Consider the following 18221-nt stretch of genomic DNA (forward strand, 5'->3'; position numbering starts at 1 on the left):
GTGTTAGGAAGACAATACCCTGCATGTGTTATTCACCGTTAATCTGTATCTAAATTCAGCCATTCCTCCCGCCTTACACACCCTGGCAGATCTGACGTTGGAGGCAGCGCCATTGTTTTTATTAATTTTATTTTCTAAAGTTCACTAACTGACAGAGAAACACTGTGGTTGCCTGCTCCCTAGCTTTGCTCCAGTCCTGCTTCCTGGTTCCCCATTTTACAACCCGTTCCCTAACTCTGCTCCAGGCCTACATAAGAACATAAGAAATCGGAGCAGAAGTCAGCCATTTGGCTCCACGAGACTGCTCCGCCACTCAATAAGATCATGGCTGATCTGATCATGCCTGCTAAGCTTCAGACCAGCTACCCAAATCCTCTTCCAAGCCGAGTTCCTGACTCAAAGCCCTGCTCTCAGTCTGTTTCTGGCCCAATCACCAGCTCCATTGTATACCTGCTCCCTGGATCCCCTTCAGTCAGAATAGCTAGACATGGGTAATGAGGTGCCCATAGAATCGGTTTTCCATTTATATAAATGATTTAGACATAGGCACAAGTACTTAATGATGATACCAAATGAGGGTCCATGCCAAATTGTGTGAAAGCATGCAGGAGGGCACGGGCAGGTTAACGGAGTGGGCAGATAGGAGTCAGATGCAGTTTGATGCCGTGAAATGCGAATAGAACAGACTGGAGCAACAGAGATTGTGGTGTGCAGATACACGGGTCTTGGGTGGAGGGGGCTGGGCAGAAAATTCCATTTAAAAGGAAAATGTGATTTTGGCTTTTATATACAACAACAACTTGTATTTATATAGCGCCTTTAATGCAGTGAAATGACCCAAGGCGCTTCACAGGAGTATCATGTGATAAAAAATTTGACATCAAGCCGAATAAGTAGAAATTAGCGCAGGTGACCAAAAGCTGGGTCAAAGAGGTAGGTTTTAAGGAACATCTTGAAGGAGGAAAGAGAGCTAGAGAAGCAGAGAGGTTTAGGCAGGGAGTTCCAGAGCTTTGGGCCCAGGCAACAGAAGGCACAGCCACCAATGGTTGAGCGATTATAATCAGAGATGCTCAAGAGGGGATAATTAGAGGAGCGCAGACATCTCGGGAGCTTGTAGGGCTGGAGAAGATTACAGAGATAGGGAGGGGCGAGGAGGCCATAAAGGGATTTGTAAACAAGGACGAGAATTTTAAAATCGAGGCGTTGCTTAATGTAGGTCAGCGAGCACAGGTCAGCAAGCACAGGGGTGATGGGTGAGCGGGACGGTGCGAGTTAGGACACGGGCAGCCGAGTTTTGGATCAACTCTAGTTTACGTAGGGTAAAATGTGGGAGGCCAGCCAGGAGTGTGTTGGAATAGTCAAGTCTAGAGGTAACAAAGGCGTGGATGAGGGCTTCAGCAGCGGATGAGCTGCAGGCTCTGGCAGGCGTGGAAACCGAATTGGAGGGATTCAAACATGGAATTGCGGGAAAGGTGGGAATGGATTTGGGAGCGAAAGCACGTTCAACCGTCTATATATCAGGGAATACAAGCCTAGTTTATGTAATAGCTCCTCATAATCTTACCCTTATACAAGAGACTGGTCGGGCGTTGAGTGTTGCGTGCAGTTTTGGCCACCACATTGCATTATAGGAAGGATATTTAGCCAAGAAAAGGGACAGTGAAGATTCACTGGAATTATATTGGGAATGAGAGTAATTGAAGTAAAGTGCAAAAATTGTTTTTCTCCCCAATGGTTGGCGAATTGGAAACATAGGGACTTAGACCGACGATTATCGTTAAGAACAAAGGAGGTGGCTGCAAGGAATATTTCCAATGATTGGTTGATTCAGGACATCCAGTGTGGATTTGTAACGGGCCAGCTCTGCACGACTAATTTAATAGAGATCTTTGAGGAAATAATGGGCCCGATTTTCCTGGGCCCTTTCAATGGCCCAGGGACCCTTGAACAGCGCAAGAGAGGAAATTATGGGGCAAGTGACTTGCGCCATTAACTATGGCGTTCCACATTTACTTGGGTTGTTTTCGCCTCGCCACCATTACCCTCGTTGAAAATGGGGAGAAGTTAGTTATCATAGCTTTCCCGCCCACCCCATTAAAATCAATGGTGATCAGGATTTTGCTGGATTAATGCCTGTTTTCCCACCCCTGGTTCTTAGACTTAATATTAATGGCAATGATGGCCTAGTAATGGTGTGAATATCGCTCATAGATCGGTTTCCTTTCTCTCAACTTGGTGGAATTCATTAATATATTTGCCAATATCCCCACACAAAATTGCAGCGGGTTAAGAAGAAGGTGATATGTCTCAAACAAAGCAATGTGACTGAGTACTGTAGACTTGAGTAAGTGTGATCATAGTCTCTTTATTCTGACTCCAGAGTGCTGGCACTGCATGGGAGGCCTGCTTATATGCAGTGATCCCAAGGGATGCTGGGATCCCTTGGGACTCCAGCAGATGCGCCCTCTGGCGGCGGTGAAATGCTGGTTACAAGGTGTTACATACATAACATCACTCCCCTGCCCCCAAAGTCAACAGTACACTTATTTACAAGGTGAGACGATCTGGGGCTTTCCGCTCCCGAGTCGATCGTCTCGGTACAAACACAGGTGAGGGTGAGTTGGTTGGGCCTTCGCTGGGCTGCTGGGGATGATGAGTTCAGCTTCGTGGTCAACTGTGATGTCGGTTGCCACTTGTGTGTGTATCGGAGGGTCGAAGTTGGTGGTGTCCTCTTCAGGTTGTTCATGGCTATCTGTGAATCGCAGTTTGGTTTAGTCCAAATGCTTTTTGCAAGTTAGTTCATTTGCAAATTTGACCTCAAACACCCTACTTCCTTTTTTGGCTACGACAGTGCCAGTAAGCCATTTGAGACCATGTCCATAGTTGAGTACAAATACATGGACTTCAATATCGCGTGACAAATTTGTGCAATCATGGTACATGCTTTGTTGATGCCGCCTGCCCTCGACATGATCATGGAGATAGATCAGGATGGGCTAGAGAGAGCCTCGTTTTGAGTGCCCTTTTCATGAGCAGTTCAGCAGAGTGGGGTCTTGTGCAGTAGCTTAGCAGAACTCGGGATAGGCAGGCCTGCAGGAAGCCTTCCGACACGCTTTTCAAGCTTTGCTTGATGGTTTGGACTGCCCGTTCTGCCTGACCGTTAGATGCGGACTTGAAGGGGGCAGATGTGACGTGCTTGATCCCGTTGCGGGTCATGAATTCCTTGAATTCAGCGCTGGTGAAGCACGGCCCATTGTCGCTGACAAGGACATCAGGCAGGCCGTGCGTGGCAAACATGGCTCATAGGCTTTCGATGGTGGCAGTGGACGTGCTTACAGATATTATTACACATTCAATCCATTTTTGAATAAGTATCCACAACAACCAAAAACATTTTGCCTAGAAACGGGCCCACAAAGTCAACGTGGATCCTAGACCACGGTTTGGAGGGCCATGACCACAAACTTAGCAGTGCCTCCCAGGGTGCATTGCTCAGTTAAGAGCAAGTGTTGCATTGGCACACGCAAGACTCCAAATCCGAGTCGATGCTAGGGCACCACACATGGGATCTGGCTATAGCTTTCATCATTACTATGCCTAGGTGCGTACTGTGTAGGTCGTGTAGGAACGTTTCCCTGCCTTTCTCAGGGAAAACCACATGATTACCCCACAAAGGACAGTCCGCCTGTATGGACATTTCGTTTTTGCGCCGCTGGAATGGCTTGAACTCTTCATGCATCTCTGCTGGGACGCTGGACCAGCTCCCATGGAGGACAGATTTTTACAAGGGACAGTAAAGGATCCTGGCTGGTCCAGATCCTGATCTGGCGGGCCGTAACGGGTGACTTTTCGTTTTCAAATACATCCATCACCAAGAGCAAGTCTGCAGGCTGTGCCATTTCCACCCCAGCAATGGTAGCCGACTGAGAGCATCAGCGCAGTTGTCTGTGCCTGGCCTGTGACGAATTACATAGTTATATGCAGACAGCATAGAAACATAGAAACATAGAGCGGCCATCTTTGGATACGAGCAGATACATTGGTATTAATACCATTGTTCTCTGAGAATAACGATACGAGCGGCTTATGGTCAGTTTCTAACTCGAACTTGAGCCCAAACAGATACTGGTGCATGTTTTTCACCCCATAAACGCATACCAGAGCTTCTTTTTCAATCATTCTGTAGGCCCTTTCGGCCTTGAACAAACTCCTGGATGCATAAGCGACCGGTTACAATGTTCCCGATTTGTTTGCTTGTTGTAATACACACCCGACCCTGTACGAAGACGCATCACAAGCTAGCACTAAACGTTTACATGGGTCATTCAGAACAAGCAGTTTGTTGGAACATAACAGATTTCTGGCTTTCTCAAAAGCAGTCCCTTGTGATTTCCCCCATACCCAGTCATCTCCCTTGCGTAGCAACACATACAAAAATAGAAATTGGGTGCAGAAGTAGGCCATTCGGCCCTTCGAGCCTGCACCGCCATTCAATGAGTTCATGACTGAACATGCAACTTCAGTACCCCATTCCTGCTTTCTCGCCATACCCCTTGATCCCCCGAGTAGTAAGGACTACATCCAACTCCTTTTTGAATATATTTAGTGAATTGGCCTCAACAACTTTCTGTGGTAGAGAATTCCACAGGTTCACCACTCTCTGGGTGAAGAAGTTTCTCCTCATCTCGGTCCTAAATGGCTTACCCCTTATCCTTAGACTGTGACCCCTGGTTCTGGACTTCCCCAACATTGGGAACATTCTTCCTGTATCTAACCTGTCTAAACCCATCAGAATTTTAAACGTTTCTATGAGATCCCCTCTCATTCTTCTGAACTCCAGTGAATACAAGCCCAGTTGATCCAGTCTTTCTTGATATGTCAGTTCCGCCATCCCGGGAATCAGTCTGGTGAACCTTTGCTGCACTCCCTCAATAGCAAGAATGTCCTTCCTCAAGTTAGGAGACCAAAACTGTACACAATACTCCAGGTGTGGCCTCACCAAGGCCCTGTACAACTGTAGCAACACCTCCCTGCCCCTGTACTCAAATCCCCTCGCTATGAAGGCCAACATGCCACTTGCTTTCTTAACCGCCTGCTTAACATGTAGAGGTGCTTAACCCGGGTAGGAAGTTACCAAAATAATTGAGGAGTCCCAGGGACGATCGCAGCTCCGTCACGTTCTGTGGTCTCGGCGCGATGTTGATGGCCTCCGTCTTGGCGTCTGTGGGTGTGATGCCGTCTGCCACGATTCTTCTCCCGAAGAACTCGACCTCTGGCGCCAGGAAAACACACTTTGAGCGTTTCAACCTGAGTCCCAGGCGATCTAGCCGACTTAGAACCTCTTCCAGGTTCTGCAAGTGTTCGATGGTGTCCCGACCTGTGATTAATATTTCGTCCTGGAAAACCACGGTGCGCGGAACTGACTTTAGTAGACTTTCCATGTTCCTTTGAAAAATAGCCGCGGCCGATCGAATCCCAAACGGGCATCTATTGGAGATGAACAGACCTTTGTGCGTGTTGATGCAGGTGAGGCCTTTCGAAGATTCCTCCAGCTCCTGTGTCATGTAGGCCGAGGTCAGGTCCAACTTGGTGAATGTCTTCCCTCCTGCCAGCGTCGCAAATAGGTCGTCTGCCTTGGGTAGCGGGTACTGGTCCTGCAGCGAAAAATGGTTAATCGTTACCTTATAGTCCCCACAAATTCTGACCGTACCATCACCTTTGAGAACCGGAACAATCGGACTGGCCCACTCATTGAACTCAACCAGCGCAATAATGCCCTCTCGTTGCAGCCTGTCCAGCTCGATCTCCACTTTCTCTCGCATCATGTATGGCAACGCACGAGCCTTGTGGTGGATGGGTCGTGTACCAGGAACCAAGTGGATCTGCACCTTCGCCCCCGAGAAATTTCCAATGCCTGGCTCAAACGATGGGAACTTGCTCAAAACCTGGGCACATGAGGCATCGTCGATGGACGAAAGCGCTCGGATGTCGTCCCAGCCCCAGCGGATTTGTCCCAGCCAGCTTCTGCCGAACAGTGTGGGGCCATCTCCTGGTACAATGCATAGTGGTAGTTCGTGCACCGCTCCATCATCGGAAACTTTTACTGCTGCACTGTCAATTACAGGGATCAGCTGTTTAGTGTAAGTTCTCAGTTGGTATGAATAGGGCTCAGCTTGGGCCTTTGTGCCTTGTTGTACTACAGCCTCTCGAAGGCCTTTTTGCTTATTATAGACTGATTCGCACCCGTGTCCAATTCCATGGATACATGAATTCCGTTTAGTTCAACTTTTAACATGATCGGTGGACGTTTCGTGGTGAAGGTGTGTACCCCGTACACTTCTGCCTCCTCGGTTCGAATCTCTAGTTCAGTTTGATCCGCCATGTATCGGTCTTCCTCTGCAACGTGGTGGTTTGCAGGGTTTACAGCTTGTCTGTGCATTCGCTGGAGGTGTCCCATTGTTCCACAACCTTTGCACGCATAGGGCCCAAGTTTCCACATGATTTGCGCCTGATTTTTAGGAGCAACTGGTGGAGAACGGACTATCTTAGAAATCGCAATTCTCCACATTTTTTTTTCTGCAGTTCTAGGCGGGTAGAACAGTTCTATTTTGGAACAGAATTTTTTCTTCAAAAGGGGGCGTGTCCGGCCACTGACGCCTGATTTCAAAGTTTCCACAGTGAAAACGTACTCCAAACTAACTTAGAATGGAGCAAGTGAAGATTTTTGTAGAACTGAAAAAACCTGTTCTACACATTAAAAAATCAGGCGCAGGTTACAAATTAGGCGTCCAGAACGAGGGGGGGGGGGAGGGGGGGAAGGGAAGTCATTAAATTCTATAATAAATCCTTATTTATACATCTACAAATATTATACAAATAAATCCAATCTGAATAAATATTTATAAGCAAAGAAAAGATTAAATAAACCATCTTCCTACCTGTGTGAAAGTGCTTCAGCCATCGTTCGTTCCCGCGGGGGGGGGGGGGGGGGGGGGAGCCGTTCCGTTCGTTCCCGCGGGGGGGGGGCCCGTTCCGTTCGTTCCCGCGGGGGGGGGGCCCGTTCCGTTTGTTCCCGCGGGGGGGGGGCCCGTTCCGTTTGTTCCCGCGGGGGGGGGGGGGCGTTCCGTTTGTTCCCGCGGGGGGGGGGGGGGGGGGCCGTTCGTTCCCGCGGGGGGGGGGGGGGGGGGGGGGGGGGGGGAGGGAAACGGCTGCCTCAACTTTCTGAGGCTTCCTGCACCTTCTCGCTGCTGCAGGAAGCCTCAGTGCTGATGGCAATGTGGTTTTATTTAAAAATGTTCAAAAATTAAACAGCTATAAAGAACTACAAAAATGGCCGAGTGCCAATGTTTTTTTCACACTGAGCATGCACGAACGCTCCAACGCGCACGCGCAGCGTTGCCGGCAGGAAAAAAACTAATTTAAATGGTACCCGCCCCCTCCCACTTACAAAATCGGCGCGAGTGTAGGCTCCGCCCCCCCCTGTGCGCCGCGCCAAACAGACAAGGAGCTGCAGGGCGCTCCAGAATCGCGAGTATTTTTTTAGGCGCCGTTTTAGGCGCGGAAAACGGGCGCCCAGCTCGGAGGGGCGCCCATTTTTTATCATGTGGAAACTTGGGCCCATAGTGTTTGAAGCGGCATTGATGGGCTCGATGATCACACCACCGCAGCGCCAACAAGGTGTTAATTGCCTCGCATTCACACTTGATGGCAGACTCTGGGTCATCTGAGGTCGTGCAGCTGCAGGCGTGTACGTTCTGCCATATGCATTCCTGCCTGAAAACGGCGTTACTCTGTGTACAGTACTTGCCGATGCATCTTTTTTCTGTGAAATTTGTTTGGTGTTATCGCTGGTGGATATAAATTCCTGGGCTATCGTTATGGCTTTGCTCAGGTTCGGTGTTTCAACAGTCAATAGTTTGCGAAGGATAACCTCATGGCCAATGCCAAGCACAAAAAAGTCTCGTAGCATTTGCTCCAGGAATCCATCGAATTCGCAATGTCCTGCAAGGCGCCTTAGTTCGGCGACGTAGCTCGCCACTTCCTGGCCTTCAGACCGCTGAGATGTTTAAAATCGATACCTTGCCATCAGAACGCTCTCCTTCGCGTTTAGGTGCTCCCGGACCAGTGTGCACAGTTCTTCATATGATTTGGTATCTGGTTTCACCGGAGCGAGAAGATTCTTCATGAGGCCATAGGTTGTTGCCCCACAGACGGTGAGGAGGATCGCCCTTCGTTTGGCAGCGTTCTTCTCCCCTTCCAGCTCATTGGCCACAAAGTATTGGTCGAGTCGCTCCACGAAGGCCTCCCAATCGGCCCCTTCGGAGAATTTCTCCAGGATACCAACAGTTCTCTGCATTTTCGTGTGATGGTTCGTTATCTATTACTCATTGCCAGTTGTTATGTCTCAAATAAAGCAATGTGACTGAGTACTGTAGACTTGAGTAATGTGACCTTAGTCTCTTTATTCTAACTCCGGATTGCTCGCACAGCATGGGAGGCCTGCTTATATGCAGTGCTCCCAAGGGATGCTGGGATCCCTTGGCGCTCCAGCAGATGCGCCCTCTGGTGGCGGTAGAATGCTGGTTACAAGGTGTTGCATACATAACAGAAGGTACACCAGCCCCTTCTCAGAGGTGAAAGAAAGTGGTCTTATTAATGAACCATGGAGAAAAGGTGGTCCGCATTATCAGACATGTGGGCCCAAAACTTACTGCACACCCAACGCTCAAGGAGAAGGCCCACCACCTCCTCTAGGGAAAGTAAGGGTGGGCAATAAATGCTGGCCTTGCCAGCTATGCCCACATCCCGAGAATGATTAAAACAAGTCCAAGGGTACATTGAGCTGTGAATTCTAACTGAGGCAGGAAGAAGCAGCGTCTCACTTCCTGAGAACATATTCAGAGTTTGATAAGGGTCAAAGAATGAGCTTTAATCCACTTAGGAGGGGAGAGAGAACAGCCATTGTCAAGGGAAGAATGGGAAGATTACCGGTGGAAAGATGAAAGGGAGAAACGAGTCTCGGATAAAATAACTGCAGAAGTTGCAGACGCAATGAGCTGCTTCTCACGCTGGAGCCGAGATAGCTGGCGGGCTAAATCATATAATCCGATAGGATTTCCATCGACTTGCTTGCGATCTTTGGTTACACGGAGAAAAACGCTGCTATTCCAGCCAGCGTTTTCAGTAACCCTATTATCTTTGTCTATCAGGCATTTTGTGTTGAAAACAAACAGCTCTGACTAGACTGGAATGGCCACGTGAGCAGCATTACCCACGAGAGTGAAAAGGCAAGCTGTTCTTTGCAAGGCAGAAATAAATCTACGTTGTCTTACTTATTCCCGCAGCATTCGAGACAACAGCACAAATTTTGAATGTATTTCGCTGAACTTCTAGTGACAGCTGAGAGCAGCATTACACGCACCGCAATGGACCTTTCCGCGAGCTTCACCCCTTCTGATTCGCCGCAATGTTCGCTACGCCGTATTCTAGTTAGAGAGCCAGCTAAATAACGAGTAAGTTATTAACGGCAAGACCGGCGGATTGCTGGCAAAGTCGAGGGTGCTCGTCGCTAACTTCACCGTTGCAGGAAAAGTGTCATGGTGAAGGAGTTGCAATGGATGCTGGGTACTTGGACTGTCAGTAAACGTCCTGTTGAGAAAGATAAGGCACATGGGAAAGAAAGACTTGCATTTATATAACGCCTTTCACGACCACCAGAAACCAATGAAGTACTTTTGAAGTGTAGTCACTGTTGTAATGTAGGAAACACAGCAGCCAATTTGCACACAGCAAGCTCCCACAAACAGCAACGTGATAATGACCAGATAATCGGTTTTAGTGATGTTGATTGAGGGATAAATATTGGCCCCTCCAGCAGTGCATCGTCATCATAGGCAGTCCCTCGGAATCGAGGAAGACTTGCTTCCACTCTAAAAGTGAGTTCTCAGGTGACTGAACAGTCCAATACAGGAATTACAGTCCCGGTCACAGGTGGGACAGACAGTGGTTGAGGGAAGGGGAGGGTGGGACTGGTTTGCCGCACGCTCCTTCCGCTGCCTGCGCTTGGTTTCTGCATGCTCTCGGCGACGAGACGCGAGGTGCTCAGCGCTCTCCCGGATGCTCTTCCTCCACTTAGGGCGGTCTCAGGCCAGAGACTCCCAGGAGTCAGTGGGGATGTTACACTTTATTAGGGAGGCTTTGAGGGGGTCCTTGTAACGTTTCCTCTGCCCGCCTGGGGCTCGCTTGCCGTGTAGGAGTTCCGAATAGAGCGCTTGCTTTGGGAGTCTCGTGTCTGCCATGCCAACAGTGTGGCCTGCCCAGTGGAGCTGATCGAGTGCGGTCAGTGCTTCGATGCTAGGGATGTTGGCCTGATCGAGGACACTAATGTTGTTGCGTCTGTCCTTCCAGGGCATTTGCAGGATCTTGCGGAGATAGCGTTGGTGGTATTTCTCCAGCGACTTGAGGTGTCTACTGTACATGGTCCATGTCTCTGAGCCATACAGGAGGGCGGGTATTACTATAGCCCTGTAGACCATGAGCTTGGTGGCAGGTTTGAGGGCCTGGTCTTCGAACACTCTCTTTCTCAGGCAGCCAAAGGCTGCATCGGCGCACTGGAGTCGGTGTTGAACCTTGTCGTCAATGCTGATAATAGGCTCCCGAGGTATGGAAAATGGTCCACGTTGTCCAGGGCCGCGCCGTGGATCTTGATGACTGGGGGGCAGTGCTGTGCGTTGGGGACAGGCTGGTGGAGGACCTTTGTCTTATGGATGTTTAGTGTAAGGCCCATGCTTTCATACGCCTCAGTGAAGATGTTTACGATGACTTGGAGTTCAGTCTCTGAATGTGCGCAGATGCAGGCATCGTCCATGTACTGTAGCTCGACGACAGAGGTTGGGATGGTCATGGACCCGGCCTGCAGGCGGCGAAGGTTGAGCAGGTTCCCACTGATTCTGTAGTTTAGTTCCACTCCAGCGGGGAGCGTGTTGAGTGTGAGATAGAGCATTGCAGCGAGGAAGATCGAGAAGAGGGTTGGCGCGATGACGTAGCCCTGCTTGACCCCGGTCTGGACGTGGATCGGGTCTGTGATGGATACATTGGTCAGGATCACGGCCTGCATGTCATTGTGGAGCACGCGGAGGATGGCGACAAACTTTTGGGGGCAGCCGAAACGGAGGACGCTCCATAGTCCCTCGCGGTTAACAGTATCAAAGGCCTTTGTAAGGTCAAAGAAGGCCATGTACAAGGTGCTGTTCCCTGCATTTTTCTTGCAGTTTTGCGCCATAAAGATCATATCCGTTGTACCCTGTAGTGGACGAAATCCGCACTGTGACTCCGGGAGGAGCTCCTCAGCCACAGGGAGAAGACGGTCGAGGAGAACTCTAGCGACAACTTTCCCAGTGGCTGATAACAGGGAGATTCCCCTGTAGTTGCCGCAGTCGGACTTGTCCCCTTTTTTAAAGGTGGTCACGATCACTGCATCTCTGAGATCTCCCAGCATGCTCTCCACCTTCCAGATGAGAGAGATGAGGTCATGTATTCGCACCAACAGCGCCTCCCCGCCACACTTCAGTGTCTCAGCAGGGATTCCATCCGCACCCGTAGCCTTGTTGTTCTTGAGCTGGCGGATGGCCTTTTCTCGTGCAGGGCTGGGGTTTTGCTGAGGTGGTGGCGAGTAGCATGTTGCGGGATGGAGTCGAGGACACTTGAGTCAAAGGCAGAGTCTCGGTTAAGGAGATCTTCGAAGTGCTCCTTCCAGCGGCCCCTGACAGTCTCGGTGTCCTTGATGAGTGTCTCCCTGTTCTTGGCCAGCAGTGGGGTGGGGCCTTGGGTATTTGGGCCGTAGGTGGCCTTGACTGCGATGAAGAATCCTCGCATATCATGGCTGCCGGGCCAGCTGCTGTATCGCCTGTGCTTTCTCCATCCACCACCTGTTCTTTAAGTTCCGGGTTTTTTGTTGGACCTCGGCCGTAAGCCGTCTGTAATGCTGCTTTGCTGCTCCCGAGTTGGGTTGTTGTTTAAGGCTCAGAAATGCCCTGTAGTGCAGCACCCCCTCAATACTATACTGGAGCACAGCCTAGATTTTTGTGCTCAAGTGTCTGGAGTGGGACTTGAACTCACCAGATTCTGACTCAGAGGTGAGAGTGCTACTCACTGAGCCACAGCTGACACTAGAAGCTGGTTAACAGCAGCAAACAGAGAGTACCTGTAGTGAAAATGGGTGTTTTTTGGACTGGGGGAATGCAAAGAGTGACGATTTCGGGGCTTCAAGGATTAAATTATAAGGCCAGCTTGCATAAACCTGGCTTATTCTCTTGAGTTTAGAAGATTGAGGGGTGATCTGATTGAGGTATTTAAAATGAAAAAATGACTTTGTAAAGTAGAGATAGAGAAGCGATTTCCTCTCGTGGGGGGAATCCAGAACAAGGGAGCATCACCTTAAACTTAGAGCCAGGAAGCACTTCTTCCCACTCTCCCTCAAAAAGCTGTTGTGGTCGGGGGGTTAAAGTGAAAATTTCAAAACTCAAGTTTGATAAGATTTTTGTTGGGTAAAGTTATCAAGAGATCCGGAGTTAAGCTGGGTAAATGGAGCTGAGGTACAGATCAGCTAGGGAAGAAAGACAGACTTGCATTTCGATAGCGCCTTTCAGGACAACCTCAGAATGTTGCAAAGCGCTTTACAGCCAATGAAGTACTTTTGAAGTGTAGTCACTGTTGTAATGTGGGAAACGCGGCAGCCAATTTGCGCACAGCAAGCTCCCACAAACAGCAATGTTCTAATTGAATGGGGGAACGGGTTTGAGGAGCTGAATGGCCTGCTCCTGTTCCTATGTCTCTGATGAGTAGCCATGTCCGACAATGTCTACAATTCAGATTCTATGTTGTGGTTACACTGCTGACTGAAACGGCATGCGAGAGCATTTAGCTACAGGCTCATCATTATCAGAGGCAGTCCCTCAGAATCGAGGAAGACTTGCTTCCACTCTTAGAATGAGTCTTTAGGTGGCTGAACAGTCCAATACGAGAGCCACAGTCCCTGTCACAGGTGGGACAGACAGTTGTTGAGGGAAAGGGAGGGTGGGACAGGTTTGCCGCACGCTCTTTCTGCTGCCTGCGCTTGGTTTCTGCATGCTCTCGGCAACGAGATTTGAGGTGTTCAGCGCCCTCCCGGATGCACTTCCTCCACTTAGGGCGGTCTTTGGCCAGGGACTCCCAGGTGTCAGTGTGGATGTTTCACTTTATCAGGGAGGCTTTGAGGGTGTCCTTGAAATGTCTCCTCTGTCCACCTTTGGCTTGTTTGCCATGAAGGAGTTCCGAGTAGAGCACTTGCTTTGGAAGTCTCGTGTCTGGCATGCGGACAATGTGGCCTGCCCAGTGGAGCTGATCGAGTGTGGTCAGTGCTTCAATGCTGGGGATGTTGGCCTGGTCGAGGACACTAATGTGGGTGCATCTGTCCTCCTAGAGGATTTGTCGGATCTTGCAGAGGCATCGTTGGTGATATTTCTCCAGCGTCTTGAGGTGTCTACTGTACATGGTCCATGTCTCTGAGCCATACAGAAGGGCAGGTATCACTATAGTCTTGTAGACTATGAGCTTGGTGGTAGATTTGAGGGTCTGGTCTTCGAACACTCTTTTCCTCAGACGGCCGAAGGCTGCACTGGCGCACTGGAGTCGGTGTTGAATTTCTTCATTAATTTCTGCTTTTGTTGATAAGAGGCTCCCGAGGTATGGGAAATGGTCCACGTTGTCCAGGGTCGCGCCGTGGATCTTGATGACTGGAGGGCAGTGCTGTGCGGCGAGGACAGGCTGGTGGAGGACTTTTGTCTTATGGATGTTTAGCGTAAGGCCCATGCTTTCGTAAGCCTCAGTAAATACATTGACTATGTCCTGGAGTTCAGCCTCTGTATGTGCGCAGACACAGGCGTCGTCCGCTTACTGTAGCTCGATGACAGAGGTTGGGGTGGTCTTGAACTTGGCCTGGAGACGGCGAAGGCTGAACAGCTTCCCACTGGTTCTGTAGTTTAGTTCCACTCTAACGGGGAGCTTGTTGACTGTGAGGTGGAGCATGGCAGCGAGGAAGATTGAGAAGAGGGTTGGGGTGATGATGCAGCCCTGTTTGACCCCGGTCCGGACGTGGATTGGGTCTGTGATGGATCCATTGGTAAGGATCACGGCCTGCATGTCGTCATGAAGCAAATGGAGGATGTTGATGAACTTTTGGGGGCATCCGAAATGGAAGAGGACGCTCCATAGACCCTCACGGTTGACAGTGTCAAAGGCCTTTGTAAGATCAAAGAAGGCCATGTATAAGGGCTGGCACTGCTCCCTGCATTTTTCCTGCAACTGTCGCGCTGCAAAGATCATGTCTGTTGTACCCCGTAGGGGACGAAATCTGCACTGTGACTCTGGGAGGAGCTCCTCGGCCACAGGGAGAAGACGGTTGAGGAGGACTCTTGCGACAACTTTCCCAGTGGCTGATAGCAGGGAGATTCCCCTGTAGTTGCCGCAGTCGGACTTGTTTTAAAGATAGTCACAATCACTGCATCTCTGAAATCTCCCGGCATGCTCTCCTCCCTCCAGATGAGAGATGAGGCCATGTATCTGTGCCAACAGCACCTCTCCGCCATACTTTAGTACCTCAGCAGGGATTCCATCTGCTCCCGTAGCCTTGTTGTTCGTAAGCTGTCTTATGGCTTTGCTTACCTCGTGCAACGTTGAGATTTCCCTGAGGTGGTGGCGGGTAGCATACTGCGGGATGGAGTCGAGAACACGCGAGTCAAAGGCAGAGTCTCGATTGAGGAGATCTTCGAAGTGCTCCTTCCAGTGGGCCCTGACAGCCTCGGTGTCCTTGATGAGTGTTTCCCCGTTCTTGGCCAGCAGTGGGGTGGGGCCTTGGGTGTTTGGACCATAGGTGGCCTTGACTGCGATGAAGAATCCTCACACATCATGGCTGTCGGCCAGTTGTTGTATCTCCTGTGCTTTCTCCATCCACCAACTGTTCTTTAGGTCCCGGGTTTTTTGTTGGACCTCAGCCTTGAGCCGTCTGTAATGCTGCTTTTCTGCTCCCGCGTTGGGTTGTTGCTTAAGGCTCAGAAATGCTCTGCGCTTGCGATCTATTAGTTCTAGGATCTTCTGATCATTCTCATCAAACCAGTCCTGGTGTTTTCTGGTTGAGTGACCAAGTGTCTCTTCACAGGCACTGGTTATAGAGGCCTGGAGGGCAGACCAAGCGCTGTGGGGATTCTGCATCTCAGGGTCATCAAGGCACGCCAGATTAGCTGTGAGGTGCTGGTTGTATAGGGCTCTCTTAGCTGGGTCTTTAAGTGCTCCGGCATTTACTTTTTTGCAGCACTGTTTCTGCTGTGGGGCTCTGCTTTGGGGCTATGTTAATGTTGATGATGGATCTGATTAGGCGATGATCCGTCCAGCAGTCGTCAGCTCCTGTCATGGCGCGGGTGATGCGCACATCCTTGCGATCCCTGGCTCGGGCAATGACATAGTCGAGCAGATGCCAGTGTTTGGAGCGAGGGTGTTGCCACGATGCCTTGTATTTGTCCCTCTGACGGAACAGGGTGTTGGTGATGACAAGGTCGTGTTCTAGACGGGTACCACTGGAGTTGGCTTCCCCAGAGGGCTGTCTCTTTGCTGATCCTGGCATTGAAGTCACCCAGGAGGATCAGTTTGTCGTCCGCGGGGATGCGGGACGGATTTTTCGAGGTTGGAGTAAAAACCCTCTTTGGTCTCATCAGTTGCATCGAGTGTTGGGGCGTTTGCACTGATAACTGGCGCATTGGTTCTGGGATAGGGTGAATCGAAGAGTCAAGAGGCATTCGTTAACACCGCAGGGGGAGTCTTTGAGGCGGTCGACCAGCTCGTTTTTGATGGCAAAGCCAACTCCGTGAAAGCGGCGTTCTTCCTCTGGTTTCCCTTTCCAGAAAAAGGTGTAACCTCCACCATGTTCCTTGAGCTGGCCTTCCCCTGCCTGTTGGGTCTCACTTAGGGCTGCGATGTCGATGTCACAGCGTCTAAGTTCCTGGGCAACTACGGCGGTGTGACGTACCGGCCTGTCGCTGTTAGGAGTTGTCCATGAGCGTCCTGATGTTCCAGTGCCTGAACTTCATGTTAACGGCGTGGAAGATGTCTGTGCATGAGTTCTTTTAACGTGAGGTAGCCATTGCACACGGGCTACACGCAGGCTTAGCTGAGCAAGGTCTTGGTCCAGTGGCAAGGGGGTCCAAGACGACTGGAGACCAGGCTTCGCTGTGTGGGCCTCGTTGCCTACGGTGAGACGTTGGCCGCAAGCCCGGTGCCGAGTAGCGCCCTTGATGGTGGGTGGTCCGAGCACTTTACAGCCAATGAAGTACTTTTGAAGTGTAGTCACTGTTGTAATGTAGGAAATGTGGCAGCCAATTTGCACACAGCAAGCTCCCACAAACAGCCATGTGATAATTGAATAGGGGGAAGAGTCTTGAGGAGCTGAATGGCCTCCTCCGGTTCCTATGGCCCTGGTGAGTAGCCGTGTCTGACAATGTCCTACAGATTCTATGTTGTGGTTACACCGCTGACTGAAACGGCATGCGAGAGCATTTAGCTGCAGACTAGATGGGGAGTGAGCTATACGGGATCATTGCATTACAACTCAGGTTAAATACATAGGTGGGGGGGGAATGGCAGGATGGTAGGTTAAAGGAAAACCCAATCACAAATGAAGTACTGAGGCTATTTTACTATTCTTCCTGGCACCCCAAATACAGCAGGCCATGTAATGGCAGCCTGAGTAATGATGACTTTTCTGCAGTGATTTAACCCACTGACCACCAAAAGGCAATGGTCCAATCTCTGCCACACCAAGGAACATAATGGCCCAGAAATTCCAGCCTCCCCGGGTCTGTACGGAGTGCGTACGAACGTAGGTCCCCTGCAGTCAGAATCAGGGGAAGTCATAACGGGGAACAGAGAAATGGCGGACCAATTGAACAAGTACTTTGGTTCGGTATTCACGAAGGAGGACACAAACAACCTTCCGGATATAAAAGGGGTCAGAGGGTCTAGTAAGGAGGAGGAACTGAGGGAAATCTTTATTAGTCGGGAAATTGTGTTGGGGAAATTGATGGGATTGAAGGCCGATAAATCCCCAGGGCCTGATGGACTGCATCCCAGAGTACTTAAGGAGGTGGCCTTGGAAATAGCGGATGCATTGACAGTCATTTTCCAACATTCCATTGACTCTGGATCAGTTCCTATGGAGTGGAGGGTAGCCAATGTAACCCCACTTTTTAAAAAAGGAGGGAGAGAGAAAACAGGGAATTATAGACCGGTCAGCCTGACCTCAGTAGTGGGTAAAATGATGGAATCAATTATTAAGGATGTCATAGCAGCGCATTTGGAAAATGGTGACATGATAGGTCCAAGTCGGCATGGATTTGTGAAAGGGAAATCATGCTTGACAAATCTTCTGGAATTTTTTGAGGATGTTTCCAGTAAAGTGGACAAAGGAGAACCAGTTGATGTGGTATATTTGGACTTTCAGAAGGCTTTCGACAAGGTCCCACACAAGAGATTAATGTGCAAAGTTAAAGCTGATGGGATTGGTGGTAGTGTGCTGATGTGGATTGAGAACTGGTTGTCAGACAGGAAGCAGAGAGTAGGAGTAAATGGGTACTTTTCAGAATGGCAGGCAGTGACTAGTGGGGTACCGCAAGGTTCTGTGCTGGGGCCCCAGCTGTTTACATTGTACATTAATGATTTAGACGAGGGGATTAAATGTAGTATCTCCAAATTTGCGGATGACACTAAGTTGGGTGGCAGTGTGAGCTGCGAGGAGGATGCTATGAGGCTGCAGAGTGACTTGGATAGGTTAGGTGAGTGGGCAAAAGAATGGCAGATGAAGTATAATGTGGATAAATGTGAGGTTATCCACTTTGGTGGTAAAAACAGAGAGACAGACTATTATCTGAATGGTGACAGATTAGGAAAAGGGAAGGTGCAACGAGACCTGGGTGTCATGGTACATCAGTCATTGAAGGTTGGCATGCAGGTACAGCAGGCGGTTAAGAAAGCAAATGGCATGTTGGCCTTCATAGCGAGGGGATTTGAGTACAGGGGCAGGGAGGTGTTGCTACAGTTGTACAGGGCCTTGGTGAGGCCACACCTGGAGTATTGTGTACAGTTTTGGTCTCCTAACTTGAGGAAGGACATTCTTGCTATTGAGGGAGTGCAGCGAA

At 49.9% G+C, this 18221-nt stretch overlaps 1 protein-coding gene across 8 annotated transcripts in view; it reads right to left on the reverse strand.

Annotated features, from left to right (window-relative positions):
* The window catches only part of ttll5 (tubulin tyrosine ligase-like family, member 5), a 595921-nt gene that overhangs the window by 251474 nt on the left and 326226 nt on the right, over positions 1–18221 (reverse strand). Inside the window, exon 29 of one of the 8 annotated variants that reach the window (XM_070879713.1) lies at positions 5563–5654. The exons of the other annotated variants lie outside the window; for them this stretch is intronic. Within the exon in view, the coding sequence (XP_070735814.1) occupies positions 5576–5654 (79 nt within the window). The 3' untranslated portion in view covers positions 5563–5575. Of the gene's footprint in view, positions 1–5562; positions 5655–18221 lie in introns of those variants that run through there. 8 annotated transcript variants of the gene reach the window in all.

Source organism: Pristiophorus japonicus, chromosome 4 (assembly GCF_044704955.1).
Source record: "Pristiophorus japonicus isolate sPriJap1 chromosome 4, sPriJap1.hap1, whole genome shotgun sequence".
NCBI lineage: Eukaryota > Metazoa > Chordata > Chondrichthyes > Pristiophoridae > Pristiophorus > Pristiophorus japonicus.